The sequence below is a fragment of the Ursus americanus genome, chromosome X (assembly GCF_024610735.1).
Source record: "Ursus americanus isolate L20-20 chromosome X, mUrsAme1.1.p, whole genome shotgun sequence".
Classification (NCBI taxonomy): domain Eukaryota; kingdom Metazoa; phylum Chordata; class Mammalia; order Carnivora; family Ursidae; genus Ursus; species Ursus americanus.
In genome coordinates this window covers 20,194,540-20,208,301 of record NC_142164.1, presented here as the reverse complement: position 1 = coordinate 20,208,301, position 13,762 = coordinate 20,194,540, and the positions used below count along the sequence as shown (strand labels likewise).

The 13,762-nt window shown below is 55.0% G+C and overlaps 1 protein-coding gene across 2 annotated transcripts in view; it reads right to left on the bottom strand.

The window, feature by feature from the left end:
- Positions 1-2,296: 2,296 nt before the first annotated feature.
- The window catches only part of ELF4 (E74 like ETS transcription factor 4), a 38,955-nt gene continuing 27,489 nt past the window's right edge, over positions 2,297-13,762 (bottom strand). For both annotated transcript variants that reach the window (XM_045793827.2, XM_045793828.2), the window contains exons 3-9: positions 12,035-12,206; positions 11,522-11,614; positions 9,952-10,143; positions 8,959-9,042; positions 8,691-8,883; positions 7,767-8,144; positions 2,297-6,866 (exon numbers count right to left, since the gene is read on the bottom strand). In XM_045793827.2, coding sequence (XP_045649783.1) covers positions 6,062-6,866; positions 7,767-8,144; positions 8,691-8,883; positions 8,959-9,042; positions 9,952-10,143; positions 11,522-11,614; positions 12,035-12,206 — 1,917 coding nt within the window. In that variant the 3' untranslated portion in view covers positions 2,297-6,061. The remainder of the gene's footprint in view (positions 6,867-7,766; positions 8,145-8,690; positions 8,884-8,958; positions 9,043-9,951; positions 10,144-11,521; positions 11,615-12,034; positions 12,207-13,762) is intronic.

The following is a 13,762-nucleotide window of genomic DNA, read 5'->3' as shown; positions in this document are numbered from 1 at the left end:
TTAAACTGGGTAACGATAGAGGGGTTTCTTGCTTTTGTTTTAATAAACTGGTAAAAATGTGTTGGAGGTGGGCCAGACGGAGGGGAAGAAAGGTAATCGCTTGAGATTCAGAAGAAAGGACAAAGGGAGAGTGGTGAGGGTACTTAACTGTAAGGCTTTCCATTTAAGGCAGGAGGGAAGATGCTGCGGGCAGAGTCAGAATGACCCCAAAGGAATAGGTGAGGGGCCTTTGGGGAGCCGTGGACAGCCATGGGCATCTGGGTTTGGCTGTGTGGACACACACAGCCCTTTACTTCCCTGCAGAAAGGAGGCAAGTTAAAAGCAAAACCAACCAGCAGTTCCTTGTTCTCTTGCCTTTGGGCTCCTTTCCCCACACCTTTCCTAGAGACCCCTCACTGCCCCTCTGCCAGGGTGGGAAGACCAAGGCAGGGGGTATGGGCTGTGATATGGTCTGCATCCCTGCTCCAGACGGGGCTGAGGGCGGTGGCCTCCCTCTTATTAAATGGATCTGCTCATTATTCTGATGCGGCCTAGGGGAAGGAGCCGGCTCCACCACTTAGCACCTAGGCTGACCTCGGGTGAGAACCTAACCATTCTGTCTTCATTCCTCCGTCTGCCAAATAGGGCTCCATTTACCCACGAAGGAGGAGAATCGTACTGAGCAAACACGGCTGTTTGGCTGAAGTTAGTTCCTCCTACGTGCCGAGGTCATGGGCCTACAGTTAATGATGGTTTTACCAGAACGTTCCTCTTTGGGGTGCAGGGTTAAAGGGAGGCCCTGTTCAAGTCTCTCTATTTCCGGCGAAAGGACCATCCGCTATCCGCATTTGAGTTGGAGGGGGGCGAATTGGGCAGTAAACTGCCCCTTCCATAATCTAACCTGTGACAGGGAAGCTTGTTCGGTGTTCTATTGTGTCCCGCCCCGGCTAAGACGTGTGTGTGTGAGTGTGGTGTGTGTGTGTGTGTTTTAGGGGGAACGGGGTCCGCCCCAAGGGCGGCCTACTTAGCTGCCCAGGGGAGGGGCGGTGCTCGGGCCTTCTGGACCCCGCAGCGGGGCGGGCCAGGACTCCACGTATTCTAGACCCGGGTTTCCACCGCGAGGGGAGCTGGCACGCCGTGGCGTCGGGCCGCCGGGTGTGGACGCCTACCCGGCTCCGCACCGGCCCCGCAGGGAGCCCGGGCTCACGCTGCGGGCGGTCGGGGCCCTCTGCTGGCAATCAGACGCCGCGCTCGCTCTCCGATTTCCAGGTGGAAAGCGGCGCCCCGCGGGCGTGCAGCTAAAGGCAGGCCAAGGTGGGGAGGCGGGCCGGGCCGGGCCTGGCGCCCTGCGGCGGGGGGCGGCGGCGGCTCCCCCCCGCCACCGGGGAAGAGCGGCGGCCGGCGCGCCAGACAGGGTCCGCAGCGTGCTCACCTGCCGCTCCAGGAGGCTGGGGGAGGGGGTTGCCGGGGGGGGCGGGGCCGGGAGCGGCGGGCCAATGGGGAGAGGGCGTTCAGAGTCCTGCTCAATTCCCCCTGGAAAGTGGAGGGGTGGGGTGTGTGTGGGGGGGAGGATAAGTTCGAAGCTCCGGAGTCTTGGAAGGCCTTGGTGGGGGCCGGAGCCGCCCAGGGGCAGTCGGGGACGCAGAGTCTGCATGGAGGGACGGGCAGAAGCCGGCCCCACCCCAGCCACCTCTCCCTTCCCGGGCTCTCTTGGGCCGTCAAGCCCTCCATCGCCAGCTCGACGGCGCCACCTGCTGGACATTGGTCCCCGTGTCCGGCGCGCCTGGGGCCGAAGCTCTAGGAGGCTGCGACCTTCTGGGCCTCTCAGGCTTGAGAGCGCGGGAGGAGAATGAGCTCACCCACCTCGGGTCCAGCAGCTTTGGAACCAGCGACAACCGAACCGCCTTTAAAATACGTTATGGCATCAGAAAGACCTCTGATGGTGAAAATAACTTGTCCCCCGCCCCTTCCGTCGGGCCTGACATTTCCGCCACTCGGTTCCACCCAGGGGTGAGGAAACACTGCTGAAGCTGTCCCGGGGAAGGGGGCGGGGCAAAGGGCGGGAGTTCAGGAGTCGCCCGCGGCTCCCGCTGACAGCACTGCACAGCACAGCACAGCTGGAAGCGGCCTCAGGCTCGGGCGCCTCGTGGATCCTTGTTGGGAGGGGGGAGCATAGACCCGGGCAAGGAAGCAGCTGCCTGCAGTGTTACCTGAGGGGTCCAAAGGCTGTGAAAGCCCCCAGGTATGGACTATTCTCCTCCCCCTTTTGCCTGCCACAGTCTAGGGCTGAAATCCCCATGATTAGAGACAAGATTCATTCATTCTTTCAATAAACATTTATTGAGCACCTACTGTGTGCCAGGCACTGTGCTAGGCGCTGGGGATACATCAGTGACTAACACACAGTCCCTGTCCTTGAGGAGCTCACAGTCTATTGGAGGGGCAACATACATAAACACACAGCTAAGGAGCTACCATGTGCTAAGTGCTACAATAAGAGGTATACACAAAGTGCTGTGGGAGCCCAGAGGAAGGAGCAATACATCGGCTGCTAGGCGGTGAGGAGCATGTCTCCTGACTCCATTACACCATGGCAAAGGCAAGGATGTTGCTGCCACATGACTCTGGTGAACACGAACCTGTCTCCTGAGGGTCTCCTCCAGCCCTCTCCCATAACTAGATCAGCACAGGTTAGTTGACCCGATTAGCTAATTTAACACTTTGAATTAGGAAAAGAAACTGGACAGGGAAGTTTCTTTAGGGTCAGGGGATGTTCAAAGTAGTAACAACTCTTGGGTGCAAGGTTGGGAGTGGGGGTACCATGAGGGCACTGAGCCAGGGAGGGCTGGCCCTGGGCAGTGGAGCACCTGGGGTGAGTGCCTGTGCAGAGGGGAGGTCAGAGGTCACTAGCCTCAGATGGTCCCCATCTCTCACCAGCTCAATCAGTAATATTCGCTGGTGCTCACTAGATGCTTCATTGTGTGCCCTGCTCTTTGGGTGATACGCCCCCCCTCCGCCCCTCAGAAGGTAACACACGAACTGGGGAGACACAATAGGTCCAGGTCATTGAAGATTTAAGTAACAGTTTGTGATTATAACAGAGGAGATGTCACAGGCTGTTCGCAATCAGTTGCCCAAAGAGTGGCAATTGCCACGAATTTAAAATGAAGAACTCACGTAAGGGTAGGGCTGGTCTCGGGAAGCAGCTTCCACAAATCAAGTCTTAAAGGATGGATACGATTTAATCAGTACTAGCAGGGTGCGCAGAGCATTCTGGTTGAGCAGAACCAAGTAAAGCAAAACCTCAAAGGTGGGAAACTTCGAACAGAGGCAAGCTGAAAGGCCAGCAAATCCCTAACTCTGACTGGAGCAGTACTTTGGGGGTCAGGGAAACAAAGTGAGCGACCACTGGGGAAGTCAGTTGGGACCTCATGGTGAAGGCCTTGCCAGGTCAATGACTTGGGACCTTGCTTTTGGAATTACAGCTCTGAGCCATAAAGTGCTCCCTCCTCCCTCCTCCAGGACCCCTGGACTGCCTCGAGATTCAGCAAATACAGGGTTAATGCCCAGCTGCCTAGAACAGATGGGAGGCTCAGTATTTTGAGTATCACTCCTACCTACAGGCAATGAGGAGCCACTGAAGGCTTTTTAGCAGAGAAAGAACAGAACTGGGGCCGTGGCAGATCGGAGGGGATGAGACAGGTCACACGGTGGTGCGTGCTGATGCGTCTGGGAGGGGGGATGAGCTCTAGGTAAGTCTGAGCTGGTCTGCAGGCTCCCGGAATGTGGAAGAAAGGTGAGATTTCAGATTCAGAGACACGACAAATGGCCTGGACTTCAGGAGATGGGGGAGGGGACAGGGTCAAATGAAGGCAGCCATCAGATGGCTCTGAAATGTCAAGCTTAGAAGGTCAGGAAAATGGTGGTACAATGAACAGAAATAGGCAAGTCATGACAGCTTTTTGTTTGTTTTTTGAGGGGAAAGGTTGTGTGTGTGTGTGTGTGTGTGTGTGTGTGTGTGTGTGAAGACTTTAAAATCCATTTTTTTAAAATCCATTTTTGATAGAGGGGCTGTCTTTGAGGCACGATAGGCATCTGGACGGAAATGTCCAGCTGGCTGCTAGAAATGGAAGCAGGAGCAGAGGAGAAAAGTAGGGGCTGCCGCTCTTGACTTCAGACCCGTCCCCAAAGAGCCAAGCCAGAGCCAGAAGAATGGAAGAGAGCCATGGGGGGCGCCCACACTTAAAGCGGCAGGTGTGGCACCAGCACAGGTATGGCACCAGGGTGCGGCCGCTGCAGGAGGGGGGTTGCAAGTAGTGTCACGAGCCGCCAGGGCTCACGGGGACTGAGAACTGTGAAGAAGACATTTGATGTCACGGTAACGGTATCAATGACCTTCAGATGATGAGTTCTGTGAAATTGGGGGGGGGGCAGGGCCACCCCTAACCCATGCAGTGCCTTTGTGCAATGTTTTTTTTTTTTTTTTTGAAGGGGACTCTTTCACGGGATGTTTCACTTTCCACCATCAGGAATTTGTCATCATAAACAGATTAGATTAGAAAAAGTCATTTTAATGCCAAGTGCTGGAGACATGTAATAAATACACCTGCACACCCAAAAATGGTTCCGTTCCAGGGAGAGAAGGAGGAAGAACAAGAAAAGAGCGGGAGAGAACACAGGAGGCTAGGCAGCGACCAGAAGGAGAGATCAAACAACCTGGGGAGGTAGTTGGGTCAAGTGGTTGGTTTTCTACTGAGAACATAGCCAAGGTCCTGGGGCACTGATTCACATTAACCAAATTCACCAGATCACAGAATCGTTTCTGAGGCTGACATGCCTTAGCTCTTAGCCTTGCCCCCAAATATGGCTGGAGAGAGGCAAGCTAATTCCAAGATGGGGAAGGAGGAGTGAAGCCGAGGGGTTCACTTAAGAGAGGTTGGGTTGAAACGTCCTCGGAAAGAGGAAAGAGGGAAGCAGGGAACCATGTAGAGACAGAAGTGTCATGGGGGCTCACATCTGCTGGCTCCTGTCTTCTCGGTGTATGAGTGAGGGCTAGGTGCAAGAGTTGGAGATGAGGGCCAACGGTCCACTCGAGGTCTGTGGTAGCCATCGTGGGGGTTGGCAAACCTACAAGGTGAGTAGAAGGCAGGCTGAGCAGCAGGCATGCATGAGCAGGAAGGGAGGCAGCCCCAGTGTCCACTGCTACACTACTACCCCAGCCACGCCAGATAGCAGGGAGATACTGGGGGGAAAATCAAGAGGGATCCCCGGATCAGGGGGGATAGGCTAATGTGCCAGTGAAGGCTGGTATTACAGCTCAGGCCCTTGGCACAAACATTCAATTAATCCAGCCCTGTGTGGGGACTTTGTATCCGGGTCTGACCCTGTCCCTTTGAACTCCGTCTTCCCCAGCACACATGCCCATAGAAATTCTCCTACCCTGGATCTGCTCCAGCTCTGTGACATCTCTCCCAATTTGGGGTATCCAGCCTGTACCCCACAGCCTCAGGGCAACTGAATGGTTTGTCCAAAGGGAACTAGAGAATGCTTTCCCTTAAAAAAAAAATCCCCATCTCTGCAGCTGACCCACAGAGACACACACCCTTGAAGACCTCACAGCTACACCCCCGTCCTCCCCAAAGAAACCAAGATACAGACCCACGAGTACACACAAATACATACAGAGATATTCACATATGGGATAGGAAATTCCCTGTGGAGGGAACGCAGACGGTGAAACAGCCCCACAAAAGGACTGCCCCCGCGGAGCCCCTGCATCAACCCTGGCCACAAACTTCTCAGGAGGTACTCCCTCCATCACCCAGTCAGCCCATTACCCTGACAAGAGCATATCCCCTAGTGCTCTTGAAGGCCATGGTCTGATGCCAGGGACCCTCAAACTGGGCATGGCTTGGCCATGGTGACACTGGGCAGGGGTCAGGGACAGGGGATCTGGTGTACTGAGATCCCACCGAAAAGTAAGGGCAAGTGTCCTGCTTCAGTCAGTCTCTGCTATAGGAAGTCCACATAAAAATGCTGCTCAACTTGGCCTGGTGAGGCACACTTCCCCCGACCCCTTCATTTATATGTCATGGGGCTCCATCTTAATCAGAGAAGTGGGGTTGAATGGGGAGAAGGGGGCTGGGGTTGGGGATCTGGTCAGCAGGCTCCCAGAGGTGGTCACACTAGGCTCAGCCATAAACAGGGACCCTGAGCCTGAGGAGAGCTCAAGTTCAGCCACTGGGGTTAGCCCAACAGTGGGGCGGGTGGGAGATGAGAAAGTCTGGTTCCCCAGAAGGCTCGGATTGTGGGAACCCCTTGAAACCACCTGGGTTGGAAGTGGCTGAAGGTGAGCCCGATCCCTCAGGAGCTCCCTCAGGGTCTCTTCAGGAACCAGCAGCCCCTCCATGGGGGCTCCAGTCACCATGCCCTGCACATACGAGGAGGGCCTCAGTGGCCCCTCCTTGACCCCAGAGGCTGCGGTGGCACCGGAAGTCCTGATGAAGGCAGCAATGACAGTCCCAGGGGGCTGAGAGCTGGGCCCTGCCGGTCCAGCCCCTGCGACGGAGGATGGCACCGGGTTGGTCGGACGGTTGGCCCCAGCCAGGAGTTGGGGGAGACCACTAAGAATCAGCGGAGCCCCTGGTGCTGCCACCTGACTTTCTTGGAAGCTGGTGTTCAGGGGGAAGGAAGCCTGCAAAGTGAAGGTGTCCTTGAAAGTTGAAGCAGGCGGAACACTCTGGAGAACAAGCTGTGTTGAAGCAGGAGTACTGGCCGGAGGCCCGCTGGTCAGCACTGTGGTCAGTGGGATTGTCTGCAGGGTCAAGGCTGAGCCTGACCCCACTGGGGCCACTCCTAGGTGGATGTTGCTGGCCAGTGAAGAAGCACTGAGAAGAAACAGAACACAGATTTGGTCAAGGCAGGAGGCGTCTCCCAGCTGGCTAGGGAGGAGAGCACGGGAGGAACAGAGCTGGCTGGAGGCGTTCTCTGTCTTTGCTGCTGCATCGGCGAACATCTGCTGAGCACTTTAGTACAAGTCAGGAGTCAGCCTAAAGGACTGGCATGCGGTGTTTCCCTCCATCTTCCAAACAGCCCGCGCACTGAATGAGATTAATAATCTGATTTTACAGTTTGAGGAACGGGAAGCACAGAGAGGTTATGTAACCTACCCTAGACCACACAGCTAGTCTCAGGGACCCACACCTAGGCCTTCTGACCCGAGAGCTCCTGTTCCTCACCACTCGGCTCTATCACCTTCCCTCCTCAGAAGGGCACCTCAACCTCAAGTGTGGTGAGAGCCACATACACGGAACTCAAAACCCAACCTTCTCAGGGAAAATGTGGAGACGCTTGGCATGGACAAGCAGCAGCGAGGGCTTTCCAGGGGGGCTTGGAGGGCGTGAGGGAAGCAGAATGGGCATCTCTGTCACATTCTCCATTGCCTCTTTTCTGGAGTGGAGGAGGCTTGGGGAGATGGGCCCCAATGTGGAGGTCCCTGGTGGCTGCGGGGGGAGCACTCTGAGATCACTGGAAATAGCCCCAGCTGGTGACAGATGCCGCCCAGGTCAAGTGCTGGCTTTGCCATTATTTTGGTGTGCAACTGTGGGCAAGTCACTTTTCCTCTCTTGACCAACAAGCGCCCCACTGGCTTCCCAGGGATTCTGTCAGGTTCCCGTGAGACTGGAGACACAGCAGAAATTGGCAAGAGGTTGCAAACTGAAAACTCCACACCCACCCTCCCATATGAGGTACCACAGGAAGCCTTGCAATGACTCTGGGGCCCTTACCTCCCGGCTTTGGTGAGTTTGGCCTGGCTCTCTGGCAGAGAGGCCAGCACGGTGGAGGTAGTGGGGATCTCCTCATCTACAGACAGTCCCAGTTCCAGGTTCGCAGACGGCTGTAAGCCAACGTTCTGAACCTTTGGCTTCTCCCAGGAAGGGCCTCCCTTGCTCGGCGGAGCAGCTCTGGCTGAGACCCTGGAGCTGGCTCGGCGGGTGCTGCCGGTGGAGGAGGTGGAGGGAGTGGGGGCCTGAGGGGAGGCCACCGTGACTTCACTTCTCTCCTCGTCATCTTCAATCACCACCAGGTCCTTGGGCATCTCCTTAAACTGGTACACCAGCCTCTGCCCTTCCACTTTGGCAAGGATGCCTCTTTGGTAGTAATATCTGGGGGACAAGGGGCGGGGAGTGGGGAGTGAGGCAGGGACTCACTGCCCTCCAGGGCCAGGCAGCCAGATGGGAGCCCCAGGTCAAGCGAAGGGGTAAGGCCAACTCTTAGACTTGGAAGGTTTTTATGAAATTTCTGAGATCTCGCCCTGAGGACACAAAGGGCCATGAAAAGGGGTTTCAAATGCTAGCCCCACCCTGCTTTCGGGCAAAGGACAAAGGGGAGTGAAGGATGAGAGGGGTTGGCTGGTGGGGAGCCCAGCCATCCCCCAGCCTGCAGGATTAGTGATGGGTAACTCGGGCCTGTCTCCTTAGCGCTCGGGCCGGCGGAATGCCCTTCGTGGGGGTGGGAGGCCCTAAAAGGCTCTTCTGCTATAAAAAGAGAAAAGGCTAGCACAGATCTTTCAGAGGGAGGGGACTGTGCCTCCCAGAAGGGGTCTGGGGACGGGCTTAGGGGCAAGCCGGCCCGAAGCAGGAGGGACGTGCTGGACGAGAAGAGCCTGACAAAGCTCGCAGGTGGGGACTCGCTGCCCCGGCAGCTCCTACCTCAGCGCCCGCCCCATCGTCTCATAGTTCATGTCGGGCTTGTTTTTCTGCTTCCCCCACAGCTTGGACACAGCTTTGGAGTCCACCAGCTTGAAGATGCCTTTCTCTCGCTGGGTCCACTTGATGTACTTCGGGCAGGTGTTCCTGTCCTGCAGCAGCGCGAGGAGGAACTCCCACAGGTAGATGGTGCTGCCTGTAGAGCGGCAGGTGATGAGGAGCAGCCCGGGCACCCCGACCCCTTCCCACCTGGCCTGACTCCCAGCTGTACCTTTGCCGTCCTTCGATTTCTTGCGGATGGGGACGCTGGGGTCAGTGACAGGGGAGGTACTGCGGCTGCCTTTTGTCTTCCGGACTGCGAGGGGAAGGCAGGGGGAGCATGATGAGGCTGAGAGCACAAGGAGTGCTCCAGGGCAGGCTCCCAAGAGGGAGGGCCATGGAGCTCACCGAGTGGGGTGCCACGGCAGACAAGGAAGAACCAGGTCACCAGGGCCAGAGGCCCAGGATCGCTCTCCGCAACCACAGCCCTCAGGTTCCTGTACCCGCCTGGTGGCCCGCCCTCACGCTCAGGCCCCAAAGGTACACCAGAACACCACTGCCGATGTGGCCAACCAGTGTAGTGCTGACAAATGAGTCAGCTTTCGAAGAACCCAATCCGCCTAGCCTGATTTTGGAAATGAGAAGGCGGCCTAAAGGTGCAGCTTTGTACAGGTAAGTGTGAGACTGGGGCTCTGGTTGCCACACCGACAAGGCACTATCAAGCAGTCCTTGCCTAAGGAAATCAATAACATTGGGCTTGGGAAAGCCCAAAGTCCTCTCCCACAAATGGCCTAAGCTCCACAAGGTCTGAGAGGAAGATAAGCACACCGCATAAGGCGTCTTTTACAGGCAGGGGGCCCCAAAGGGCCAGCGCCTGGCCATGGGGCCAAGCCTGGTGTCCGAACACCCAGACTAGGATTCAACCCATTTGGGATCATTGGCATTTCTGCAAGCGTTTACATATATGCTGGGCTGGCAGGAGAGGCATGGGCAGGCCAACCGATGAGGCCAGGCTGTACAGAAGGGAGGACTTTTCATCCATCCCTGTCACACCAGAGAGCTGTCCTCTGAATGTGTCTGTGAGCCTTCACCCACTCATCCCTTATTGTCTCCCTGACCCGCCCCCTCCTACCGCACCCCCACCCCCCGCAGGCAGACAAGATGGACAGACACACAGACACAAAGACACACACACACACACACACACTCTCTCTCTCTCTCTTACTTCTCTTCTTTGATTTTCCAGTCTTCTTGGCACTTTCCTCTCTGGGGACCTTCTCCTCCAAACAATGCCCCTCCTGGTCATCAGTGTCACCTGCCCCATTTAGGGCATCAGGCTCAGAGACAGGAAACAGGTAGTTGGGCAGAGTGGCAGCTGGAGCAGGGTCTGAGTCTGGAAGCATTTCGGAGGTGCTGACTGCAAAGAGAAAGGCCTGAGGTGCCTGAGGCCCAGTGCAGGGTGGGAGTGTGGTCTCCCGGCACTTAAGAGAATGGCAGTCTCCTGGGGAGGGCGGAGGAGCTGGTCCCCGCAGCCCCAGATACAGGATACACCTGAAAATGCCTCATGTGTCTCACACCATGAGGAGAGGAAACATCTGCAGGGTTGTGGGCATGAGCTGGCCCCAATCACGGCTGCCACATTTACAGCCACTGCTGGGAGTGGGGGAGTTCCAGGCAACACCCAGGGTAAAGGGCCACCTCGATTTAGTCATTCACTTGTTCTACAACTGGAAGGCACCTTAGATATCACTTAGCCCAACTCCTCTGCTTTCCTGATAAGGAAACTGAGATTCAGAGATGGCAGGGCATGTGTCCAAGGTCACACAGCAAGTTGGTGCCTGGTACGTGTAGGCATTCAGTAAGTATTTGCTGAAGCCTGAGTGAACATTAGTGACAGGGTCAGGAACAGAAGTGCTGGGACTCTTAACTGGCAGCTTCGGGCTTTCTCCCCCGCCCCACCCCGTGGGATCCCAGCATCCCCCTTGGGGAAGGACAGTTAGGGCCAGAGGTCCTCCTGTCCATGAGTCGGGCAAAGGCCTAAGGGGGGCCTGGGGCAGGAGCCCACCTTGGGGGCCTTCTGGGGAGGTACAGGGGCTGAGCTCCAAGCCTGGCATACTTCTAATGAGCCAAGCCCTGCACAGTCTTCCTGGGGGGCCCGGCAAGAGAGCAGAGGGGACCGAAGAGTCACCCTGGCCAATCGCAGGCAGCCTTAAAAAGGAAGGAATTTCTGACATATGCTACAACATGGACAGACCTTGACATCATTATGTTAAATGAAATAGGCCAGTCCCCAAAGACCACTACGGTGTGATTCCACTCCTGTGAGGTCCCTAGAGTAATCCAATTCATGGCGACAGAGAGTGGTGGCTGCCAGGGGGTGAGGGGAGGGGGGAATGGGGAGTTAGTGTTTAATGGGCAAAGAGTTTCAGTTTTGCAAGCTGGAAGCTTCTGGAGATAGACGGTGGTGATGGTTGCCCAACAATACAAATGTACTTAATACCGTTGACCTGGACACTGAAAAATGGTGAAGGTAGTCAATTTTATGTTAGGTGTATTTTACTACAATTTAAAAATTGGAAAAGTAAAGTACCCCTGGCCACCTCTCCCCTGTCTACAGTGCCCCTCTGCACCCCCCCCATTCCCGCCCCAGCTCAAGAGCACGCTTACACGGCTGTCAGTGGCTGTGAGTACACATGCCTGTGCACACATGTGCCTGCGAATCCAGTACACGGATGTGATATTTTTAAACGGCATCTTCTGCTGCCTTGAGTTAAGGCACCAGGGTTCACACTTACAGATCTGCTTCTCATCCAGGATGTCGCTGGGAGACTCAACATTGAGCAAGACTTCAGTGGTTGACATGGTTTGTGAGGTTGCTTCATTGTCATCTGGTTCCAGGTTCCACGGTGTGGGGTGCAGGGGGCAGAAAAAAAGTTCCCTCAGGGCTCAGGGCAGGGGTAGAGCCATCATCGGGGCCAGGCCAGAGAACAGTGCTAAGGAGCCAAGGGACCTGGAAGGGGTTAGCGTGCTACCTACTGTAACTCTCCCCCTTTTCTCTACACTCACCCCAGCCGGTCTCCACTCCTAGTCCCACTCCATCTTGAAAGACCACGGATCCGTCTGGATGGTTTCCTCCTCTATGAAGTGGTGCTACCTTTTGCTTGTCCTAACCACCCTATCTAATTTCCCACTCTGGCGGGTCTTGCCCTTGCTGCGTGGGGTCATGGAAAGCCATTGTGGGCTACGATATTCCCTGAAGACAGAACCCCTTTCTCTTCTGCACTTCCCTGCCCAGGAAGGAAACAAACCTGCCAGCAAAATACTGCCCTCCAGGATCTGGTCCTGCGTCATGCACAAGGTCCCATCCGTTATGATGCCATTGTGAACGTCGTCCAGCTCCAGTCCTGAGTACAGATGCAGTAATTCGGGGTAGGGTACCTGCTCCACGATCACAGCTGGGAACACTGAGGGGTCTTCCAGCTATGGACAAGACAGGGATCCGGTTTAAGGCTCACCTGCCTCTCCCAGGAAGCCCTCCCTACCAGAATCTGGCCCTTCTTGCAATTCCTAATTCTTGGAGCCCTCAGGCTCTCCCTTGTCTGGGATGACATTGCTCTGGGTCCAACCTCACTAGGTGATGCTTTGAGTGGATTCTTGATTAACAGAGATGGGCTAGCTCTGTACCACCTGCACTCAATCAAGGGCGGGCATCTTTAGTTGGTTGTAGTTCTGGGTTAATCCATGGCGAAGGTTAGTGCTCAGTCTATGAGAATGGTTAGGCTCCTTCTCAGGCCAGTTGGAAAGGATTAGTCAATGGCGAGGGTGAGGGGCTCAATCTATAGCCAGGTGAGGGACTCAGCCTACAGTCAGGGTTGGGTATCCAGGGTTAGAGGCTCTGACTGTGCACATCTTAAGGCTTAGTCTCTGGCAATGAAGACAGAAGAACAGAAACATTATAGAGGTAGAAGGTTAGGGCCCAGTCCCTGTCTGGATGGGGGAGAGGGTTCCAATTTCCAGCTTGATTCACTGGGTGCAGGGGACACTGTTCATGTGAAGGTGAAGGAGAAACAGCTTTTTGGAGAAAGAGAAGGAGAACAGTGTCTGGCTATGGTGAGTCTGAGGTACCTTTGAGATATTTAACACGGAGATACATATCGGTGAGTCAAAAATATGAGTCCAAGAGCTCAAAAGGGTGGTCACTAAATCCCTTAGCGTGGACACAATGATCAGGATGAGAATTTGCCCCCTGGAGGACATAGTTGTTCTCAAATCAAACAAACCTAAATGAAAAAAGGAGAGTGATTGGGGTGACTGGGTGGCTTGGTCGGTTAGGTGTCCAACTCTTGGCTTTAGCTCCGGTACTGACCTCAGGGTCCTGGGATCGGGCGCTCGTGTAGGGCTCTGTGCTCATGAGATTATCTCCCTCTCCATCTCCCTCTCCCTCTGCTCCTCCCCCTGCTCGTGCTCTTGCTCTCTAAAATAAATAAATAAAAGCTTTTTTAAAAAAAGGAGTGTGACTGCAACTGTCTTTTAAAAAAAAGATTAATTTATTCATTTATTTGAGAGAGAGTGCACGTGAGCAACCATGAGTGGAAGGGGGGAGGGGCGACAGAGAGGGACAAGCAGACTCCCCATTCAAAAGGGAGCCCAACGCAGGGCTCGATTCCAGGACCCCAGGATCATGACCTCAGCCAAAGGCAGACGCTTAACCCACTGAGCCACCCAGGCGCCCTGCAACTCTTTTTCAAAATTATGTATAGAAGGAATTATACCAGAACGTTTATAATAGTTATATTTTGTTTGTGGGACTCTGGGTGACTTTTTTCCCTTCTTTCAAATTTTCTGTATTTTCCAAATTTTCTTTCATGGGGCTGTTAATTCGTTTTTCATGAAAAAAGAATGAGAATGTTCAGTTCTGCCTAATGTTCCCGAAGGATGCAGAAAAATAAAAATTGATAAAACGTCGTTGGGTTTGACCACTGGGCAGTCACCCTGGCTAGAGCACTTTCAGGGGACTGCTGGGGTCCCAAGGCACA